We start from the raw sequence: 23,515 nt of genomic DNA, 5'->3' as shown, positions 1-23,515 counted from the left end.
TTGGGATGAGGGTGTTGCCGACCGAAGGCTGGAGAGAAGGAGTTTGCGTCAATGAATACACCATGAATTCGGACTTAGCAGGATTGATCTTGAGCCCAAACTGGCAGAGGTAAGATGTGACTGCAGTTAGAGTGTTGTTAATTTCCGTTTTTACCAGATCAAGATCTTGACCAGGGATGATGGGAGTGAGTATCTTGATATCATCTGCATAGCTCAGCAGACATCGAGAATGTGCAACCAGTGGGAAGATAATAGATGAGAACAGAAGGCCGGAAAGGACCCCTCCTTGTGGGACTCCTGTGGTGACGGATCTAGTAAGGGTGCGATCTCCTGTATGAAGCTTTATAACTCTGTTATGCAGAAGAGAGGAGAGAAAACATAATATGTTCCCTGTGATCTGGAAGTGGCATTCCAGGAGAGTGAGTAGTTGGTTTACTTGGACGGCATCAAATGCAGCCCCAATGTCTAAGTAAGTAACAGCTAGTTCGTGCCTTTTCTCGAATGCTGACAAGATAGTATTCGTGGTGGCTAGCAGATTGGTGATCGTTGATCTGTTTGGAAGGGAATAGTGAATTTGGGCTGGATTACCAGGCAAGATCTGATCACATGAAAAAATGCTTATTGTATCTAACTATGCTCAGTATAAATTTGTCATCAAGGAGTGAACAAGGAATACTACAAAACAGTTCTATAGCAATTACACAATACTGTTCTGAGAATATGGCTGAAAAACTGGACTGCAGGGAATTGGCACTTGCATGATGACAGTGCCTCTGCATGTGTGGCACTGTGTTCTGCAAGAATTTCATCATTGTCATATTTAGCTGTGTCCCTCCCCACCTCAAAAAGGTAACAGATTTGCACCAACTCAGGAAATTATTTATAATGTAATACAGGATCTCTTAATAATTCCAAATGAAGGAATTGTTAAGATAATTTTTATTCTGTTATCCTGGAAAATGCTTCTGCAGGATAACAGAGAATCCTGGAGAATCCATCTGAATAGCCAGCAAGCATTATTCCCTGAACTCTTTGATTACACCTCATACATATATATGTAAGTGTGCCAATCAGAAGGTAGGAATCTTCCTTAATTAAAAGATAATCTTTAATAGCACTGCATTAATAGTTAATAGTATTAACCACATGCAAGAAAGCAACAGGCTTTTGGTTTGTTAGAAAAAAAATAAATAAATAAAAAAGATAAAATACAAATTATGTGCCTTTCCCCTTCACATAGGTAACCATCCACTTGACCTTTGAATTTATTCAAACTGTCAGCATCAGCTACTTGAGAAAGCAATCAACAACTTGTTGGTTAAAAGGAAAATTTCCTAACATCTAGTCTTTCCTCCTCCCTTGTAATTTGAATTCATGGAATTTGAATTTATGGCCTATTCCATCTTCATTTATTTTATTAACCCCTCTCAGAGCCTTGTAAACCCCAATTAGGTCACTTCTTTGGTGCCTGGTTGCCAAGCTCTGCAGCTCACATAATCAGAGTCTTTCCATGAATGGTTACCGTTTTGCCAATCTCACCATGTGAATTGCCCAGCTTTGGACCCTTTGAAGAAGTTCAGTTTTTTTCAGATGAAGTCTCCATATTTGAACACAGTATTCCAAATGTGGTCTTACAATTGCCTTATATGGCGGGATATCTAGAGGATAGTGATCTTGACAGGATAATGTTTGATAAATCATCGATAGGACACCATGGCTGCCTGTTTACACTGCTCAAAAAACTTCATGTAACTCCCCGATCCCTTTCTTCCTGTTTTTAATTCAACCCCACTGTGTAATAATTTATTTTGGGGTTGCTATTCCTCAAGTGGATAAGACCTTGCATTTTGCCACCTTTCAGACCATTTTGAAGTCTATTCAAGTGATTCTGAAGGAGTGGTGCTCTACCAAATCAAAGTAAAATCTGATCTGGACATATGATTTACCCTCCCCTATTCCACTCTTTCAAGAATTCGATTTGATATGTTTAATTAGAAATATATTTACTACATTACTTGTTAATATTGATTTAGAAATTTTAAATAAGACTTACTTTCAGGCTATTCAAATCTTGGGTGGAATGGGCTACGTAACGGATATGCCTGCTGAGAGACATTATCGTGATTCTCGTATCACAGAGATCTACGAAGGTACAAGTGAGATTCAGAAACTAGTCATTGCCAATTGCCTAATTAAGGAGTACGGTTTGAACTGATCTGAAACTCTAACTGGTATATGAAACCAACTGTCAGCATATGTCACTGGTTTTATAGCAATTTTTTACTTTTGAAAATAATGCATGATGATAAACTTATGTACAATAATAAACTTATTTTATTTTGGTATAGTTCAGTGCTCATAAACTAGAACCTATTTAAATGACACACATATGAACACAACAAGTTTTAAATTAATTTTCATACAAAGGATGATTAAAAGAAAATATCAGATTTTTAATAATTTATGAACAACTTTTTACCATTATAAACAACTCTATATACAGTACAACTTCATATCTATACAGTTGGACCTCCTTATTCAGTAGATCTCAGGAAAATTGATTAATCCAGCAAATTCACTTATCGGGTTCTCCATCAGCATGGAGATTTCACCTCTGACTAATGAAAATTTTTATCACAACTATTTAGCCAAGGGATTGTCTGTTGTCTATTAGTTGTGGAAAACTGATGTGTTGGTAATTGGCAATGGAGTACTGAAGTACTGGATACCATAGTCTGCATATAAAGCATTAGGCTGATGTAATGCAGTCACTGAACACATCAACACAGAACCCTTAATTATATTTGAGGATTGGGGTGTTACTTTATGTGCTTATCCTGTAACAAAATAATATCCTACAAGAGGTTTTTTTTTTTTTTTTTAGGGTTGTTTAGGCAGTGCCTATATATTTAGACATTTGCTCTTAAATATTCTGTCTAAAAGAAAAGCAGGTAGCCTAGATTGTAGCGATTCAAAAAACAAGTATTGTGAAAAAGATTGATTGAAAAAAAAAATGCCTTAACAGTGGGACCTCAGAACAGCAAACAGTGCAGCAATTGGGAAATGAGATTGTTATGAGACAAGTGCTAGTGCTGCCATCTACTAGAAGTAAACATGAAATGAAAGAGTGATTGTTCTTGACTACAGTGATTGAACACTGCAATCAAGGTCAGCAGAAATTTCTGCTATTTCAGAATGCAGTGTAAGCTGAACTGCATGTCTCTCCTGTGTTGTGGGTGGGGGGGGGGTGAGACAGTGGAACAAAGATCAAACCACGTTTTGTGTTTGACCGGGCAAAATATCCACAGAAAAGTTGCAAATGACAAAGCAAGAATACAGAGACTTGCATTACCCTAAGAGAATTATCTGTCTCATGGATGTGTGTTCGAGTGACACACACACAAATCAGAATCACTGGAAGACGACGAACATCTAGACGCAGCAAAAACAGTTCGAACACCAGAGTTGATTGAAAAAGTGTGGGAAATTGTGATCAATGTGCAGCATTCTGAATGATTTCCATCTGCGCATTAATAAGGAAGCACTTGACAAATAATAACCCAGGATTTGAAAATAAAACTACAAGTCTGTGTGTAGTTTGTTCCACATTTGTTAACAGATGGTCAATGACAGGTGCAAGTTGAACAATGCAGAGAACTCACTGAGGCATCTGAAAGCAAACCCAACTTCCTGAATTCAATCATTATGGGTAATGAAATGTGTTTTCAGTTCACCCTGCAACAAAGTGTAAGTTGGCAAACTCTCCCAAAATCCAAAAGAAGTTCATCAAGAAATGTCAAAAATTAGAAACCATGCTCATCACTTTCTATGATAGCAAGGGAATTGTGTACAAAGAGTTTGTACCCAATGGTATAAAAGTGTTGCTACTGCCTACGATCTGAATTTTTTTTTTTTTTGCAGAGAATCCATCATGTGTGGCCATAGTATGGAGAAGATGGCAGTTTCTGGCTAGCAAAAAAGGCTGTGTACTGTCACATCCACTGTATTCACCAGACTTAGCCCTGTGCAGCTTCTTTTTGTTTCCAAAGTTCAAGTCACCACTTAAAGGCTTATTTTGATGATGTCAACACCAAAGAGCTGTGACAAGAATACTGAGCAGTATACCAGTCATGGCCTTCCACCAGTTGCTTCGTGATCATTGCATGCAGTGCATGGATATGGGAGGAAGTTAGTTTTAATAACCCAAGATTAGTTTACTCATAAAAGATCATTATTTTTTTTTTCTAGCATCAGTAATTTTCCAATTGCTGCACTGTGTATATACAGTATTCTGGGCTGGGGAATTTTTTATTATTTTTTTAATAATACATGACCTCCAAGGTTAACATTTGGGAGGTTCAACTGACATGGCTTTTATTTACATAACATCTTATGAAATGGGTGTTCTCGCAAACTAATCCTTGAACTTAAAATAGCTCTTAAAAATTTTGCTTTTGTAAACTAGTAGAAGCATCAATACATTAAACTTCCTGCTATTTTCATTTAATTCAAAGAACAGCCACAGATAAGGTTTCAGGTATTTGGTTTGATCTTCAACCTCTTCATACTCTTGATAAAGAAAAAAGGCAAGTCAGCACGAATGAAAATGTTTGCTCCATTTACTGCTTCTGGAAAAATGATGGAACGGCAATGGAGATGCATTGCTATATTGCGAACTTTACTTTGCTTCACTCTAAGTTTATCCAGCATGTCACCTGGGAGTTTCTTCAAGGGGGAGGAGGAAAAAAAAAAGAGAGAGAAATATGTCAAATCTTTAAAGTTCAATAAAAATAAAATTTTTTTTAGCTATACAATGCAGGCAAATGAGTTTACTGCTAGAGGCTAGAGCCATATATAAGTCATTGTACATGAAGGACATAGCCTCATTATGTATGCAGCATTGAGCAAACCAAGTATGCTACTTAGTGCATCAATCTTATACTGTGGAGACACTCCACCACAAGTTGCCTTGTTATTATATTACTTTAAATAGAATGCACTAGAGCAGTGCAGCAGCCCCCATGAGATCTCAAAAAAAAATTAAAACCTGGGTTTAGGTGGTGGGTAGCCGAGTGGTCAAGAACGCGAGTGCAGTAGCACACGCCCTTTGAGTAGCCAGGGTTCAAGCCTCTGACTGCTAAATACGGTCGATCTGCCAACCTGCACTGGACCAGCGTGGCAGATATGTCCATTTCCCTCAACATGAATTGAGGAGGCATCCATCCTGCAGTGGATTGATAATGGCTGCAGTTTACTTTTAGGTGGTAGTGGTGGTGTCAGAAGCACACACTGTAAATAAAACAATATATTTCTCCACTTGAGCAGTGTATTTTATTTAGAGTAGTGCAATACCAAGGTAAGGTGTAGCAGTGTCTCCACATATGAGATTGACGGCTAGAGCTTTGTCATTGGTTGATGACAAAGCTCTACTATCATTATCTAGAGCCTTATTAAATAGGGGAGAAAAAAAAAAAAAAAAAAACACAGTTTGCTCAATGCTATGCCCTTCACATAAAAAAAAATAATTTATTCATATATGATATACAACCAATTTTTCAAGACAATGTCTGACAACTAATCAACACTGCAGTATAAAATAAGAGCAGGGGAAAAAAGACCAAAAGTTCTTTATTATTGCACCCATCAATATCACTATTTCAAGTAATACTGATAATCGTCTTTGCTTCTGCTGTCTAAACTGCTTAAAATGCAGCATTTTTTAAAATCTTTTGATTACTAAAATCTATGATATCTATCCCGCGTGCATTTGGAGACTAAGTTCAGACTAAAATTAAGATGGTATATGCCATTCACTTAGCATATCTTCTTTGGTACAGGTCTTAAAAAACATGTCCTGGGATTTGTAGTGTGAAATTCATGGAAGAAAAGTATTATTGAAGTACAGCAAACAAATTATTTTGAAAACAAAAAGGATAACTGCTATCTTTTAGAAAAGTAGTACAGATGGCAGACAGAATAATGGAAACACTTGATACTATGGTATATACAGGGTGTTTCAGTTAAACGTTTCAGAACTTCTAAGAGGGGTAGGGTACATCCTGAGAACTCGAAATCATATAGCAATGTGGGGTCGGAAATGCTTTCCTGAAGTGGTGTTGTACACAGAAGCACCATAAAAAGAAAAGAGACCGTAAGTGAGAAATCGTTTTAATAATACATGAAAAGAAGCAAAAGGTACATGGATTAAATTAAGTGTTCGAAGTTTCTTCCACGGGCTACAATGCACGCCTCACATCCGAACATTCTGGAATACTCCAGGCGAATTTCAAATTTCTTCGGCAGCTACTGCGATTCTTGCAACCAGCTCCTCAGCATTGTCAACAGGGGTGTCATAAACTAGCGATTTCATATGACCCCAGAAATAAAAATCAAGACATGATAGGTCGTGTGACCGAGCAGGTCAACGCACGGGACCACCATGTCCGATCCACTGTTGACTAAATGTGACATCCAGGTAGTTACGAACATCTCCGCTATAATGGGCAGGGGCTCCATCGTGTTGGAACCACATTGTGTGTTGCGTCGATGCAGAAATCTGTTCATCTCTCAAAAGTTGTGGAAAGATCAAGTAGATAGGTCCGGTTAGACGACACGGTAACAGGTAAGGTCCGATGAGGTGATCTCCCATAATACCGGCCCATACATTGACCGAAAATCGAATCTGTGCTGCACGACGTCGTATTGCATGCGGGTTCTCGACCACCCAGATATGGTCGTTATGCGTGTTGAAAATTCCTTCCCTTGTGAAGGATGCCTCATCGGAAAACAACACTTCAGCAGGAAAAAGGGGATTTGTAGCACATTTTCCAAGGTACCACTGTGCGAAAGCAATACGAGGTGCATAATCCTCCGGTTGCTGTGTCTGGACATGCTGCCTGGAGTATTCCAGAATGTTCGGATGTCCATGCGTCGGAGATGTGAGGCATGCATTGTAGCCCGTGGAAGAAACTTCGAACACTTACTTTAATCCATGTACCTTTTGCTTCTTTTCATGTATTATTAAAACGATTTCTCACTTACGGTCTCTTTTCTCTTTATGGTGCTTCTGTGTACACCGCTTCAGGAAAGCATTTCCGACCCCACATTGGTATATGATTTCGAGTTGTCAGGATGTACCCTACCCCTCTTAGAAGTTCTGAAACGTTTAACTGAAACACCCTGTATATGAAATAAGAGGGATGTCAGCTGGTGCTACATGCAAATTACTTCTCAGCAGTCCTCTGCCCATGAAAGTAACACCTCAAAGGTGCCGCACGAGTGAAAGACAACATCATTGAAATGTACTAGCAGTTGATAGGATACATTCAATAATAGGGATCCCTGATACAGCCAATAATAGGGATGTCCAGAACAACACTAGACCAAAAAGTTTGCAGAATTAAATGTGGATCATGTGCAATCAATCTTGAATGAAAATGGTTAGGAGTTGCACAAAGTGTATACTATGGCAGCTGCAGTCCTCAAACACTTGTCAATGTCTCTGGTGCCAGGAACATAGACCATGGATTGCTGAGCAGTAGCAAAAAGGTCTGGTGAAACAGCCTGCACCCCCCCCCCTTTTTTGCACTAAATGTTAATTTGTGGTGACAGCCAAAGGAACTGTACTTTCTGTGGTGTCTGCCTTTGACAGTCATGGCCTGTATCCCCCCCCCCTCATTGCAGGTAGGTAGCCATTCCATGAGCATGAGCTACTATCTGCACTCCATGCTGCAGCATTTCTGCCTATCCAAGATGACAATGCTACACCTCACAGGTCTATACTGTTATGCAGTAATTTGAACATCACAAAGGAAAATACTTATCCATGGCACCAACCAACCTGCATGAACTTGAAACATTCTTTGCAGGTAAATGGTGTCATATCCTATGGACGGTTCTGTGCCATAACAGTGCAGTCCTGGCTATACATATTAGCCAAGCACTATACTGGTTGGCTTTTGGTAAGTTTGGCCATTATCCTATCCACCACTTGTATATTATAAACAATACTACCAAGTATTTTATTTAGCAAGCAAGAGAAATTGCTGATTTCACGCAAATGCCATTCTATACTATAAATAGAATCATAGAATAAATAAAGTTACTATCCACCCTAGTGGTGTCCTAAACTCGAGGGTTAAGTGTCAGATAACGTTAACCACAAAATCATTTTGTAGTGATTGTTTGTTTGTTATTTGGTTTTTAGGAGCATTAGCAACTAAGGCCATATTGCTCCGGGGATATGCGGTGGTCATTCCCTGACCTTTCCGCATCCTCCGTATTTGGTGGTGATGGGCTCGAACCCCGGTCTAATCAAGAAGCGTGTGCTACGCACTGCTGCTCCTGCCCACCTGGCTACTGAGGCGCCGATTTTGTAGTGAATGTTTTTGTAATTAACCAAGAAAAAGTCTTTTGACATTTTCTTGGTTTACTGGAAATGTGCTTATAGTCCAAACTAACTTGTAAACTACTAGATAGATATAGTTTTATATGATATGCATTGTTATTTGTATAAAGTAAAACTAAAGGTGTCTCAAAACAAAAATGCAATTTTGTAATAAATGTTGTCTGACATTTATTTTGTAATAAATGTTGTCTAAACCCTCGAACTGTACACATGCAATTCATCAAATGGCAGCATAGAGGGGGGGGGAAAGGTGTATGCCATGCCACTCTGAATGGTGCCCAATACCAAGAAGAGAAAGATGACAAAATTAAACAATATGTTTTACTGAATGTTAGTTGACTAGAGGTCCCTGAGGGCTGTCACATATCTTGGGTATGCCAAACTACTGAGGCATTGTTGAGGCCTCATTATGTCAAGGAGATGGGTCTATTCTTGCTGTGTGTAACATCCAAAAATTTCATTACCTAATACATGTCTTCCCTACCTTTTCTTACTACCGGATACATTGTGAATAGTCAAACTAATAGAACAAACTTATCTGTGAAAAGATCTAAACCTCCCAAACACTGCCTTGTTCATTTTGCAAATATAGTGGTCTCAGTTCCAATCTCAATGATGTCCACTTAGTCTGCCAACCCCCACATATTTTTCTAACAGAATCCAAATTATCAGCTGATTCATCCACTGCTCATCTCAGTTTTAATTATTCACTTTACAATTCCTTTCACTTCAAAGGTGGTGCTTGTGCATATGTCCGCTTGACATTCCCTGTCAGAGACTGAGTATGGAATCTCCCCTTTTTGACCTTCTGTCCTAAAATCTCTATCCCATTCTGTCAAATTCATCTGTTGCCTCTATTGTTCTCCCAACTCCACTACTCACTTGGAACTCTTTGAAGCTTGACTTTCTCCAGTCCAACTTTCCTAACAGTGAGGTAATTTTCCTTGGTGATTTTATGTTCACAACTCAAGCTGACTTCTGTTTTCCAGTCATTCAGACCTAGCTGGTCGAGATGCTGGGGCTTTAGCAATTACTAATGACCTCACACATTGTTCATTTACCTAACAGAATACCAAACAATCCTAGCCAACATGCTTGATCCTTTTCTCACAAACAACTCTTTTAAGTATGCAGCCGAGGTGAGCAGTCCTCTAGGCACCTCAGTTCATAGCTTGGTGATGATCTCCACTTCAATGGAGCCATTTTCTCGTGGCCATTCTCATCCTTATGTTTGGCATTACAAGAATGCAAAATGGAATGAACTGCAAGAATTCTTTCCTTGGTCGGATTACTGTTTTAAATCATCTGATGTCAACATTTGCTCAGATTGTCAGTGAAACTATTCTTGTAGGGATGAAATCCTATATTCCACACTCCACCTTAAAATCTCATCCTTTATCTAAACCCTGGTTTTCCAATAAATTTGCTAAGGCTGTCCAAGAGAACAGTGATGCATATTGCATCCAAATCTCCAGATTTATTTTCTGTCTACATAAAAGTTTTAAACAATTGCAAAGTAGTTAATAATCAGTCCAAACTAGAATTTGAATAGGCTAAGAGTAGAAAACTTGCTTCTTGTCCAAATGGTAGTTGAGCATTCTGGTCTCTTGCCAAAGCTACTAGCTGCAACTTTAGCCCATCTCTATTTCAACAAAACCAGATAGTTCTATTGCCACCTCAGCTAAATATAAAGCTGACCTGTTAGCATCTTACTTTTCTTCTAACTTGTATATTGATCTTTTTCAACTACCTCCTACTATTCCCAGTACACTCCATTCAATGCCTCCTGTGGTCTTCTGTTAAAAGGATATCAAGAGAATTTTTGAACAGTCTCGATGTGAAGAAAGTGCCAGGTCCTGATGGTATTTCTCCACGTGTTCTCAAAACCTGTGTTCCTGAGCTTATTCCTGTTCTATGTTGCCTTTTTACACTTTCTTATTCCACTAGTGTTTTCCATTCTGCTTGGAAATTTGCTTACAACCAGCTAGTTCCTAAAAAGGGTGACAAATCCCTTCCATCCAATTATTGTTCCATTGCACTTTATTCTTTCTAAAGCAATGGAGAAATCTATTAACTGCCAACTCCTAAACTATCTTGAAACCTTCCATCTGAACAATGATTGTCAGTATGGATTCCATTAGCATTGTATGTTATCCATCTATTACAAATTCAGTGGAAAAGTTTTGTGAAACTCAGCAGTTGCTCTTGATATTTCAAAGGACTTTGTCATGTTTGACATAAAGGTCTCCTAAATAAGCTTCCATCTTACAGTTTGCCAACTGTTTTTTTTTTGTAATTGGGGTATGCAGTTTTCTCTGACCGCTTACTGCAGGATGGTAGATGGCCCTCTGTCTTCTAACTTCTCCACTAATGTGGGTATTCTTCAAGGTTAGGTCTTTCTCCCACTCTTTTCCTCTTTTATATTAATGACCTTCTTTCACTGAGTGAAAATCCTATCCACAGTTTTGCTGATAGCACATTGCATTCCACCTTGCAGTTTGTGGAACCTTTCCCTGCACACACAGCTTCAACTTCTTGAATATCCACTACCAATTCCTTAAATGCTGATCTCCAGGTAAACTCCAGTGGGGCAGAGATAACTTAGTTGATTTTAATCCTTCTAAAACTCAGTCCTGGCTTATATCTCGCAAAAAAGGTTTATTCTATGACTCAGATATATAGATGAGATAACATATCTTTATTAGGGACTATTTTGACTTGTAATCTCTCTTTCTTGGCATAAGGACATCAGAACTGTTTCTTTCTCTGCATCTAAAAAATGTTTTTTTTCTTTCGCTCGCAGTGTTACTTTTCTTCTAAACAGCTGCTCACTCTGTACAAATCACAAATCCATCCTACAATGGAATATTTTTCCCACATCTGGGGCATTGCCCGCAAAATATCTCTCTCAGGCTTTTAGATTCCATTCAAAGGAGAGCAGTTACGTTAATTAATGACCCATCTCTAACAAAGTTTCTCCACTTTTTGTCTCATAGATGTTCTGTTTCTGCTGCATGCCTTTTCTATAGATACTTTGTGAGCACTGTTCCTCTGAATTGGCTTCTATGATTTCCGTTCTCTTTTCCCAACCAGTCTGAACACGTGCTGCAACCAAGTCAACATTCTTTTTACTGTCCAACTTCACTTCTTCCTCATTTATTCATTCAATTTCCATTTTCTGGGACAATCCTTCATACGTATTTCCTGAAAATTACAATCTATAGAAATTCAAGTCTAATGTCAACAAGTATCTTCTCAACCTTAAACCTGTACACGGTACTAAGCACTACAGGTTCTAAAACCTCTGGTGCTTGGGCTTTTCATAAAAAAAAAAACCTGAAGTATGCTGTCTCATTTACTGATGGCCTATTATATCCACTACACTATGGCTGGTGCAAGGCAAAATGAATTATCACTTTAAGCTATTGCGTCATACTACTTAATGAAAATACTGAAGTTTGATTATCACTGCTAATACAAACCTGAGGAGCCAATTTAGTTAGATGAGAATACTTATGATCTCCTAGAACTGGACACTGAAGACCAAAGCCAAGGTGAACTCTGACCTGATGTTTAACATCTGTAAAAATAAGTATGTATGTACAATTATATACATGTAAAAAAGAACTATATTATTCAGAATGCTTATCAAAGAAAATTAAAGTCAAGTCGCTACAAGGAACCTCTCTCTCATGATGACTGCTGCAGAGACAACAACTTTGAATCCCATTGGAGACCGGAAATTCTTTAAGACCAATTGCGAGCTATAATTAGCCCATTTAAGGCAGAAGTCATCTCCCCATGTATGATGATTTCTTTCCCACATCCTCATTTCCTTGAATTCTCTGGTTGAATTACTAAAACTAATATAAAATGACACCAACCATTACTGGTGTCATGTTATTCTACCTTGTGCCACCATATAAATTGTCCACACAAATTCCTTCTCTCCTCCTCTGTCTATCAACTCTCCTTTTAACACCCTACCAAAAACAATGTTGCTGTATTACACTTTCTCCATACAGTGTGTATGGAAGCCATCACTATATTTATAGTGTATTCTGTTTTCCTGATTATCATTCCCTCGCAGTGGTCAGATAGAATGCTAATTTTGTAAATAGAAGGAATGCTATTTAGGAACATGGAATATACCAGCATTTCTCAAACTGTGTTCCGTGAGATATGGACAAGTGTTCCGCAAAAAATCGTAATTGATAATTAAAAAAATAAAATAAATAAATTTTGCATATTTGTAGCGTACACCACTTTTATGTCATTATAATATTTAATATAATTTTTTTTTCAGTTATTAATATACTGGCATAGACTAATAATCAAATAGACCATGGAACACTTTATTTTGGTAGGCTTTACATAGAGAAGTATGCGTAGCGGTAATGACACCTAAAAATAGCAATGTGGTGATCTAGTATGCCATTTGTATGCAATTTAGGCTGGAGTACACGAGTTGGAGAGGAGGAAGCAAACCGATATAGCTAAACTCACTTCCTTGTATAAATTTTTTTTGATAATTATTAGTATTTTGAAATATTATTATTAAAATATGTGACCATAGATTTGTGGTTGAAAAAAGGAACTTTAAAACGAGAAGCAAAGTACTTCTAGTAGTGCAACTGTGGTCAATGAAAACGAACACAATACGGAGGGTTGATTCAGCCTTTTGATAATGATTTTGACATTAATCCTGCTTGTGACGTATGGCAGCAATGTAATTTTTTTTCCCGGAGGTGCAGTCCCAAACCTTATGAACAGGTGTATCAGTTGAAGTTGTTTTAATGTCGACATGCCTCGGAAATTGGACCCATGGTTGGAAGGTTACATAACCGCACTTTCTGAAGAAGGGTACAGTTATGCGAAAATTAATGATAGGTGCAAGTCGAAAAATTTTAATGTACTGAAGTTTGGTACCCATAAGGTTTTGAATGGCAAAAGGAAAATTCTGCGAAGCTTCTGCAAGTGGGTGGAAAACACCGAAGAAACTGCAACCTGCTCCAAGCCGAACGAGGGAGGTAGCACGAAAAGTGCAGTCACTCGTTGTTGGTGAAAACCCAAAGAGCTATAGTGTCACGTATGGGAACATCCCAGTCAATCGTTTGTCACATAATCAACGAAAATTTGCAACTGGAGAAGCAGCACAAGGCCCTCTTACACCACCTAGGAGGAAGGCACATTGCAGAGTGGCGGGTCAATGCTCGAAAACTGTACGAAAAATATCTGGCAGCTGAAAGGTGGAAAATCATAGCAACATTGGATGAAGCGTGGGTGTACCTCTCCTATTGCAACAAAATTAGGGCAATTTATTACCATCCACAGGGGGACAAGACCTTTCCAACATGGGCGCATCAGTGCAAGGAAAGTTTAAGCCGAGGTTTTATGGTTGTAGCCGGTTTTTGTTATAACGGCAAATTTGAGTTGTGTAGAGTCGCTAAAAACATGAAAGTCAACTCAGTGTATCACCAGACTGCAGTTCTACAGCTGTTGTTTGAATGTGAAATACCCACATTGAAATACCCACAGGTTCTGACGCTGAAAAGGTCTGGGTGCACCAGGATAAGGTGTCCAGCCACAGTCACGTTCCACCCGTGCTTTTTTTTTGTGGAGAATGGAAGCAGTGACAGGTATTCGTTTGATCCCATTTGAAGATATACCTGTTAAATCGCCTGACACCGCACCCATGGGTTTTTGCACATTCAGACTTGAAAACAGCTCTCGGAAACTGCCACCCAAGAACTGTTGAAGGTTTGTGGAAAGTCTACCAGCAGGAATGGGACAAGATCGACTTGGTAGTTTTGCAGCAGGCTTTACTTCAATAGAAATTGCGATGCTGTGTGATAGTCCATGAGCAGGGAAAACAAATAGAACACAACCAGTGGTGGCGACACGGAATTTCGTAGTTTTAAAGGACTGTCAAAATCGTTATCAAAAGGCTGAATCAACTCTCCATATTGTCACGCTTCAAAGTGAGGATGAACAATCACAGCCTTTTGTTCCCCAAAAATCCAAAGTGAAAAAACAGGAACCAACTAATAAAAGACCAAAACGAAAGTATAATGACAGTTATTTGAATTTCAGCTTTACATGAGTTAGAAATAAAGATGCTCCTGATACACAGTGCATCATATGTAATAAAATATTAGCAAACAGTTCTTTGGCTCCCACTAAACTTGTTTCATAAGCGTTCCGTGAATACGTTGCGAGATGAAAATTTTTCCGTGACTAAAAAAGTTTGGGAAACGCTGGAATATACTATGAATAAAGTGCAGGGGAATTCCATATACCCTATATGAAAATATATATAAGTCAACACTAGTATATGTGGCAGGATGTTGGAAGTAGAGCTGATAAATGGGGGGGGGGGGAGTTGTATAGTGGATAAATACAGCACAAGGCAGAATAGAGGAATGGTATTTAAGTATTATCAGGCTATATTAGTTCATTTAAAGATACTATTGAAGGCCGCTTGGGTGAATAAAAGCTGTAGCAGTCAGTATTTCATGCCAGTGCATCATGTTGAATTTTATTGTTTCATTACAATGTAGTTAGCGAAAAGTTATTACTTCTATAAAATTTTTAGTTTTGAATTAGTTGGTTCATTTTATTTCATTAGTTGCAGTAATAAAACCAAAGAATAAGGAAATGAATTTGAAAAGCCCTTTTTCAAATATCAGGCTGTCCACACAACATGCAAATCAGTCCATGATAAACCATCTGAACTGCTATCTGGAAATGCTGGGACATAGTCCTTGCTCAAATTTTGAAATTCAAATGATCTGAAAAGATTACACAATATTCTGACAGATAATGAAGCAATGTTGCTACTACAGTAATTATAACATGTTACTCACCACATAAAAGTTTACCATATCACCCTTTATTAAATTAAATTTAATTTTAAAATGTCAGGACAAAAAAAGACAATTACTAAATATCAAAGCTGAGAAATAAACAAAATTTTTCATATTTTACTCAATACAAACAATAACTTCTTTATAAAACTGGAATTTCTTACAAATTAAGGTTTTCTTACTGAAAATTATGCTTTGGAGGTCAATAATTTGATTTAATAATCAAAATTTAAAATAGTGAATTCTACTAAAAAACCGTGTGAATTGTTCACAAATGAATATTGTGCAAAAAATATTACAACAGGATAGAAAAGTTTTCTATCCTGCAGAGTTTTTTCTGGTTTCATCTTTCCTGATTAGGCATGATGCCAGGATTCAACACGAATCCACAAATATCACCAATTATAGAGTGTACTGGGAGTTTAATATATTTATTGTAATCTTTGTACACAACAAAATTTAAGAGAACAATTCAACTGGTTTAACATTTCACGAACAACCTCAATGTCCTACTCAACAATTATGTCATATAGCTTAATGGAAAGTGATTAACATCAAGTAATGTGTTCAAGGAAGCATTTGTTATTGCAGAGTTTGTTGAACACCAAGTACATCACTTATTAGGGAACTGTCCTGAATTATTTGCAATTAAATGTCTTGAATCCAAAGTTTTCCATGATACTTAATGGCTTTGTTACTTATACAATAAAGGATCCTGCATGATGACATCATTACGCTATAAAACAGTAAAATATTGGTGAGAAAGTTAATGAGAACTGTCATTAACAACTATAAATACACGTTTTGATATTTATGATTTCACTAATCATCTAACACAATGCTGTTAATTCAATATCAGCACAGCTGTGTACCTATGTAAGCATGCACAAGCATATATGTATATATTGAGTATACAGAAAAAAAAAAACTTACTGGTTTCTGGCTTGACTTCCACTAAAGCAGCACTATCTTTACTTGATATCACATGATATTCTGTAATTGCTCTTTCAGCCTTTTTTGTGGGATAATATAAATTTGGCATGTCTTCTGTGGGTAATGGTCTCAAAGCCATCTAGAGAAGTTACATACAGGATCATTATAAAGAATGCCTGCATTTTAAAGTGCTGTAGTTTATTAAATAATTAAGCTACAATGGTGACTCATCATAAAATACCAAAAAAAGTCTCCAAGTTTTCTTTTTTGTTCAGTAAATTTCAATATGGGCATCATTTGTTGCTCAGAAAATATCCGTGCAACGTTCAACTTCATTCATATTTGGCCCAGCACACCTATTATAACAGTTGCAACAGCTTCAGTGATTCATTTCTTTAGGTGTTGTAAATCACAAATTTTTATTTAAAAAAGTCCAGATCAGTCCACCTCTTCAAATCAAATAATTGGGAAATATGTCATTCTAGTCAATTTGGACATGTTTGCTAAAATGATGGACAGTGATGAAGGAAACCAGCATTCCAAGTTCATCAATCTGAGCAAAGAGTTTTTTTTTTTTTTTTGATGAAAAAGAAAGGTCCAATAACACAATCACGAACCAGGCTACAACAAACATTAACTTTTGGACTAACTATTGTGTACTGTAATAGACAAAACAATTTTTCAGAACCCCCAAATGTGGCAGTTATGCAGATTTAAGGCATCAGTCACATTAAATTTAACTTCATCAGAAACCAAAAACAGATTCAAGACATCAATTTTATTCAAGAAATAGCACCACAAATCATTCCACTTATCTAGGACAATCAGCTGGTTTAATTTCACGTTTCAGTGAAATTTTATAAGTGTGAAATTTCAGTTGCTTACGTAACACTTTAAACAGTAGATTTTGATACTCAGAGTGCCAGAATACAATGCACAATTGATTCTCTGGGGCTCCATAAGCCCGTCTGTCTTTGATTTGTTCAACCATTTCCTCTGCCACATGTGGTCTACCTGGAGATTCTGTTCTGAACACTACCAGCTTCTCTTCTCTAAATAAATTATATCAACAAATAGCTTTGTAGTCAGGAGACTCTGTTGAATATTCATGAACATTACAGTCGTATATGATTTGTTCTACATACCATAATACACTGAGCATTCCCATGTATAGCTGCCATTTTACTAAAACTAGTGCCACACTGGCATAAACAAGGAAACTTTGAAGGTTTCTTGGGAAGCTAATCCTCACATTGTACCATAATAATTTAATAAATGAAGCACACACAGGATATGGTAATATATATGGCAAGCAATAACAGATACAAAAAATAAAAATATATAAACGATAACAAATTTGTGAATCTTACATATTTACTGTCAATATTAAACATAGCAAAAGCTATGTGACCTATAAAATAAATTTGTAATAGTATGGACTATGTTGTCTTAAATATTTAGTGACTAGCAGAATTTGGCAACTATAAGTAAAGCCACAGTTTAATATACAAGATGGAAAAAACTGGCCTTAACCACTAGTTGCCTAGAATGTGTTTTAAACAAAATCATCATTATTTATTACTAAAACTATCATAAGCCATTCATTTATTGTGTCTCACAATATTAAATTAGTAATGACAAATGATGCAAGAAAGCAAGTTTATACGGCAACAGCCGGGGGGGGAGGGGAATTTCACATTACCTGTCTGCCCCACTAATAATTTGTCTAATTCCTCAAATTTAATCAAATTACCCACTTCCTCAGCACCAGATGGAAGTTTTTTCCAATGATCCACTGGATGAAAGCAGATTTCCATGCATCTAGCCTACAGTCATCTTTTCTCAATTTAAATTTATGCTTCCTTGTGTGTTATCTGAGCCAGAGGAGGGATGCCATCAGCATTTACCTTTAATTAATTATTCTTGCAGGTGCCCACTTTCCAGATACTGCAATTTGAAGAACTGAAGTTGTCTTTCTTGGTAAAAACGCCTTTTGTTCCTCACAGCTGACCTTCTCTGCACCCATTCCAACACATTAATATCCTTCCTAAAGTGAGGCTTTCAGACCTGTATGCAGCACTAAAGATGCAGCCTAACCACTGTTTTATACAATGAGATGATCTCCTTATCCATACTGACAAAATTCCTGTATATCATTTACGAAACCTATGAGTTGTCCTAGTAGCTGCTCAGAAAATTTCATGTTGGACTGCACAATCTTCTACCCTCAGATCTTTTTCATTCTCCCCTGCCCTCAGTGTTGTATCACACAGTTCATTACTGCTACCTATATGCAGTACCTTGCATTTGTCAATATTTAACTTCAATTGCTACTTCTCAGCACATTTGCCTAATTTCTCTAGATCTTGTTGCAGTAGCATACCCTGATTACTGTCATTAACCATCCTGCCAACCTTTGCATCATCTGCAAACTTAGACAAAGTCTGAAATCATTAATAAATATTGTAAACAATGGGAACTGCACTGAACCCTGGGAGACTCCATTAATGACATTAGTCCAAGAAGAGCAGTGCCCATTGGTAACCACTCAATTCTTCTGCTCAACCATCTCTATATCCATACAGCAAATAAGTGGAACAGCATAAAAAGCTTTTCTGAAATTAAGTATATCATGTCAAAATTATTTTTTGCATCCAGTTACTGTGTCACAGTATCCAATCTGACTGGTCAGAAAAGATCACCCTATAACAAATCATGCTGTGACTGGTATGAAAATGCAACCATTTTCACTTATGACGGGACGTTCATGAGGAGAACAAGCGCCCCATACTTTTGTGACTATGCTGTATATTTGGAGCAACACCTGCTCGCGGGGAGAAGGCGGAAATATTTCTGGTTCCCGCACGTGCAGTGAAAGTCACCCCGTGGAGCATCAGCCCTCCGCCGGTCGCCTGTTATCTAACAGCCGGAGGTCATTTGTCCGAGCGGAGTGGACAGACGTCCGGGCGCATTTGTTGACAAAACAGCAAAGGAACGTGATTCTCGTGTGGAGATGCGAGGCTACATCTTCCAAATGACACTTTTGGGATAAACAGAATAAGACGTCCACTGGAGGTTTGTGTTTTTTGAAAGTCTGGTGTGAGGAAGTGAACAAACTTGTGGCCATCAGGTCTTTGTCCAGTCTGAAGGCACAAACCCTACCAAAATAAAGTCTCCTCCGCACCACCTCCTCAACGTCCATCCAATATTTTATGTGAGCAGAGCTCCAAAATCGACAGTCCTAAAATTGTTGTTGAACTGTTGAAATTAACCAGAACAAATACGCAGGGGAAAGCAAAAGGTGAGGGGGAGATATATATACGAACCTAGGGAAAAGCAAAGGGGAGTTCAGGTCGTGACGAGTTTAGAGTTGGCAGTTCGGAGTTCTGAGTTTGGTTTTGTTGAAGCGAAGTCTGAAAGTAGGAGAGAAAGTGTGAACGAGAGAAAAAGAGAGAAGGTGTCTGAGCTCCTGAGAAAATACAGAATCCTGTTCGAGAGAAAGCAGATCCAACCACGGATAAAAGAGTAGCAGAAATGACCGAGATTGACGATCTTCCCAGAGTATCAACTCCTGAAGATATGCAGATTGAGTCTGGTAAGTCAACTTTCCATGTCCCATTAAACAACTGAACTAGATAGTGTAAAAGACGATCCTATTTACCCTTACATAGACTTCTCTCCTCATAATAACTTATCTTGTTAAGTATAGAGAATAAGCGATATTTTGAACTTAAGGAACACACATCACATTATAAGTTTAACATTATGATCTCTTTATAATTGTTATGCTACAAACGTCATTAGTGTCTTACATGAACCACTGAGATGTTTTTGCCTCGACGGGATGTACTTGGAGTTTCCTACAACAGACAGCAAGCACGAAACTACACGAAGAACAACACTACCACTACTATTCAGCTAGTAAATTTACATTAAGAAGCTAACTATATATTAACGTAACGAGGAGTAAACCAAATGTTACATGCCCTATTCTAAAAACTATACTTGTTTACTGGGTGTACATCTTATTTGTCTTGTGAAATAAACCATGTTTTGTTTAACAACCTTTGCCTCATGATTACTCTCTGATGACACATGATTCCTTGAATGGATTACTGATAAAGAACTTTGTTAATGCGGCGCTTTTGATTCTAGTCAAATAGAAAGGAATCAAAGGTGAAAATCACAATGCAATCTTGATGTTGCAGATTTGCTCAACGTCCATCTCAGTAAGTTTTTAGAACACGGGATTTGTCCTAACTAACTGCTAGACGATTACATGAAAGCCAGGTTTCTCCGGATGTAAATATTAGTGTAACTCTTGCAAAGAACATTTATTCCTAACTGACACATCACACCATAACTGAGAATTGTTGGAACACTAGCAAGTTTATACTATAACGGAGTAAAAAAGACCTGCGCAACACTGGTATATAACTTCTCTCAGGTTTTACAAAAGAGAAAGGAAGAGAGAAGGAGAAAAGAAGTCAGTAGGTAAAAAGGAAAGGGGAATAAAGAGAAATCACCAGAAAAAAGGAAGGATTAAATAGAGTAAAGTGAAACCAATAAATATCTATACAGTATATACAGTATGTGTGAACACTAAACCAGGACTTGTCCAAAACCAATATACAAAACATATTCATGTTTATACAATTATTTACACCCGAAATTCTATTAAAAACATCAAATGGCCGGATGTTAACATTATGTTCATTTTATCAGTAAACCATTTTGCAAAACATCTTAATGAGCCAAAAGCAGGCATTTCCCAACAGGAAACTAAATATCATAAAACCAGCAGCATTTGAAAACAATGACTATACACGGTTACCATAGTAAGTAAGAGTAAGGTGCAGCCATTATCAACCCACTGTAGGATGGAAGCCTCCTCAACAATTCATGCTGAGGGAAATGGACCATAATCTGCCACGCTGGGCCAGTGCGGGTTGGCAGATCGATCGTATTCAGCAGTCAGGGGCTTGAACCCCGGTCTACTCAAAGAGCATGTGCTACTGCACTCCCGCTCCTGCCCACTCGGCTACAGTTACCATAAACATAGTAAAATATAAAGTTAATTTTATAATTAAGAAAACTAGCCAAAATACTTTTCGGTCAAATCAATTGTTATTTGACATAACCAGACTCAGAATGTAGGTGCTAGTAAACAAATTAGTTCCACAGCCAATCACTTTCTAAGCGTTAAATATACCAGTTCCTCAAACTCATGTTTGTCACAAATCAAACAAAGTAAAATCACAATTATGACTTAAAAATAGCATCACTGCCAAACTTATGTATTCTAATTGCATTATTAACCAAGGTTACAAATGTTGCAGCCTCAGAATAGTTATAAGCTATGCACTACCAAAACTTAGAACAAGCCAATTGCAAAAACTGAAATTTATTATAATTAAAAATACTAGTTTTCTTTAGAATCTATGTTCATCTTACAAACCTAGGAAAATAACTATTTTCCAGAGTATAGTCAGGCATTGTGTCATAAAAAGACACTACAAGTATAAACTCCGACCACATTTTAATTGAAGACCAGAGTTTAAGGCAGTTAATACGTCACCTAATATTAAGTAAATACAGTACATCCCTTTCACTAAGCACTAGGTATTATTAGCCAAGATTCTCTTTCTTCTAGGAAATAGTCTATCTGCAAAGCGAGAAAAAGCATTAAAATTTTCTTTGTTTTCAATCAGAAGTAGAAGATCATCTACACTATATACCTTTGTGAAACATTGTAATTCTTGTCTAAGATCTACATAATTATTACATTTGAAAACCAAGTGTTCCATTGTTTCTATAGTGCCACAGCTACAAGACGGTGAAGTAGTCTGGCTTTCAAACCATGTCCTGATGGCAAAAGTGTAACATTCAGTCCAGAGCACAGCCATGCAGTTTTATCTTTAGAAAACTCAGATACAACAGGAAAGAAGCAAGCAGTTAATCTGCCCACATCAGTGTTCCTTCATTTATTTTGCCAGTTTGCTATTAATTAATTTCTAATTCTAATGTTGTCCTCTTTGGTTGAAACATCAAGATTTAGAGCAAAATTATCAATTCTAGCAGGTAAATTTTTTCTTTTGAAGTATTGCAAGTAATGGTAAATTAGTTAATGCTGTATGGGTAATTTTCCTGTGAGAATGTGCACTGTCATAGTTGAGACAGTGTGGCAGCAACGACTAGTTGCCAGCAGGAAGAATCTCTGCACTTGACAGAGAAATCTGGCAATTAGAGAATTATTTACAAGGTGCCTCGCAGCATAACACATAATTGGAAGAAATATACATGTATAATACAATTTGAGGGTCACTGGTTTTATACCCCAGGCGATTTTAGAGATTCTCATAATTTTCCCAGTAAGAGCTTTAATTTTATTTACTAGATATTTAGCATGAGCAGGAAATTTCAACTAATCATCAATTAATATGCCTAGGTATCTATATTGTTTACCATTTTGATTGCACGACCATTAATACTAACATTAGGTGGTCAATTGATGTTTATTGGTCAAATGAACCTTTTAAAGGCATTTGTTTTGTTTTATTAGTAGAGATTGTCAATTTATGCATTTTGCACCAAGTGTCCAGGTCCAACAAGATATCATTTGCCCTATGTTCAAGCATTCGTCTAGAATCACCATAGACGAGGATAGCCAGATCATCAGCATAAGCCACCTTAAGAACGTTTACATGCAAGCAAAGATAGAAGAACCTTTCTTGGTTCTTTTCCCAGTGCTGCATAATGTTTTATGTTGCGCAACTGTCCTACAAACATAGAAAAAAAAACAGTATTTTGTGAAAACTCCCTGTACATCAATGAGTAATCCAATTACCATAAGATCACCACAACTACTCCAAGCAAAGTCAAGGCATTTTATTGCACTCAGGACCTTGGACATACTTTCATATGTTTCTTTCAAGCCGATAGCTGAAGTAAAAGAAACCGATGGAAATGAATTTCCATTGTACAGAAAAACTGCTTTTAAATTTAATTTTGAGGCATCGATAAATATACGTCATTCATTACAATTGTGTTCAATTCCAAGTTCATTTGGAAGACCACTTTTATACTGCAGAAACATATACCATCTTCCATAAAAAACTATTTTGAAATCACTTCAATAATACAATTTTAGTTTCTGCATTAAGTAACTTCCATTACTGTAACCTAGCACCAAGGTGTTCTGCTTGCTCTTTATATAAGCTTAAATCATGAACTAAGTCATTTAACTATTCTTGCTTAATAAGTGTGGCACATTATAATTTTCTAGTTGGTAGTCCAAATCTGTTGAAGT

At 37.3% G+C, this 23,515-nt stretch overlaps 2 protein-coding genes across 2 annotated transcripts in view; one reads left to right on the top strand and one right to left on the bottom strand.

Moving 5' to 3' along the window:
* Nucleotides 1–2,345, top strand: part of Arc42 (Activator-recruited cofactor subunit 42) — a 100,065-nt gene extending 97,720 nt beyond the window's left edge. Inside the window, exon 11 of the mRNA XM_090381873.1 lies at nt 2,060–2,345. Coding sequence (XP_090237999.1) covers nt 2,060–2,215 — 156 coding nt within the window. The 3' untranslated portion in view covers nt 2,216–2,345. The remainder of the gene's footprint in view (nt 1–2,059) is intronic.
* Nucleotides 2,346–3,250: 905 nt separating this feature from the next.
* LOC150080544 (uncharacterized) overlaps nt 3,251–23,515 on the bottom strand; it is a 62,194-nt gene continuing 41,929 nt past the window's right edge. Inside the window, exons 7-9 of the mRNA XM_090380727.1 lie at nt 16,207–16,345; nt 11,890–11,987; nt 3,251–4,725 (exon numbers count right to left, since the gene is read on the bottom strand). Of these exons, the coding sequence (XP_090236853.1) occupies nt 4,534–4,725; nt 11,890–11,987; nt 16,207–16,345 (429 nt within the window). The 3' untranslated portion in view covers nt 3,251–4,533. The remainder of the gene's footprint in view (nt 4,726–11,889; nt 11,988–16,206; nt 16,346–23,515) is intronic.

Source organism: Mastigoproctus giganteus, chromosome 9 (genome assembly GCF_048544385.1).
Source record: "Mastigoproctus giganteus isolate SK-2022 chromosome 9, ASM4854438v1, whole genome shotgun sequence".
Classification (NCBI taxonomy): Eukaryota; Metazoa; Arthropoda; class Arachnida; order Uropygi; family Thelyphonidae; genus Mastigoproctus; species Mastigoproctus giganteus.
Note: the sequence above shows the minus strand (reverse complement) of the source record. Positions and strands in the feature narration are given on the sequence as shown.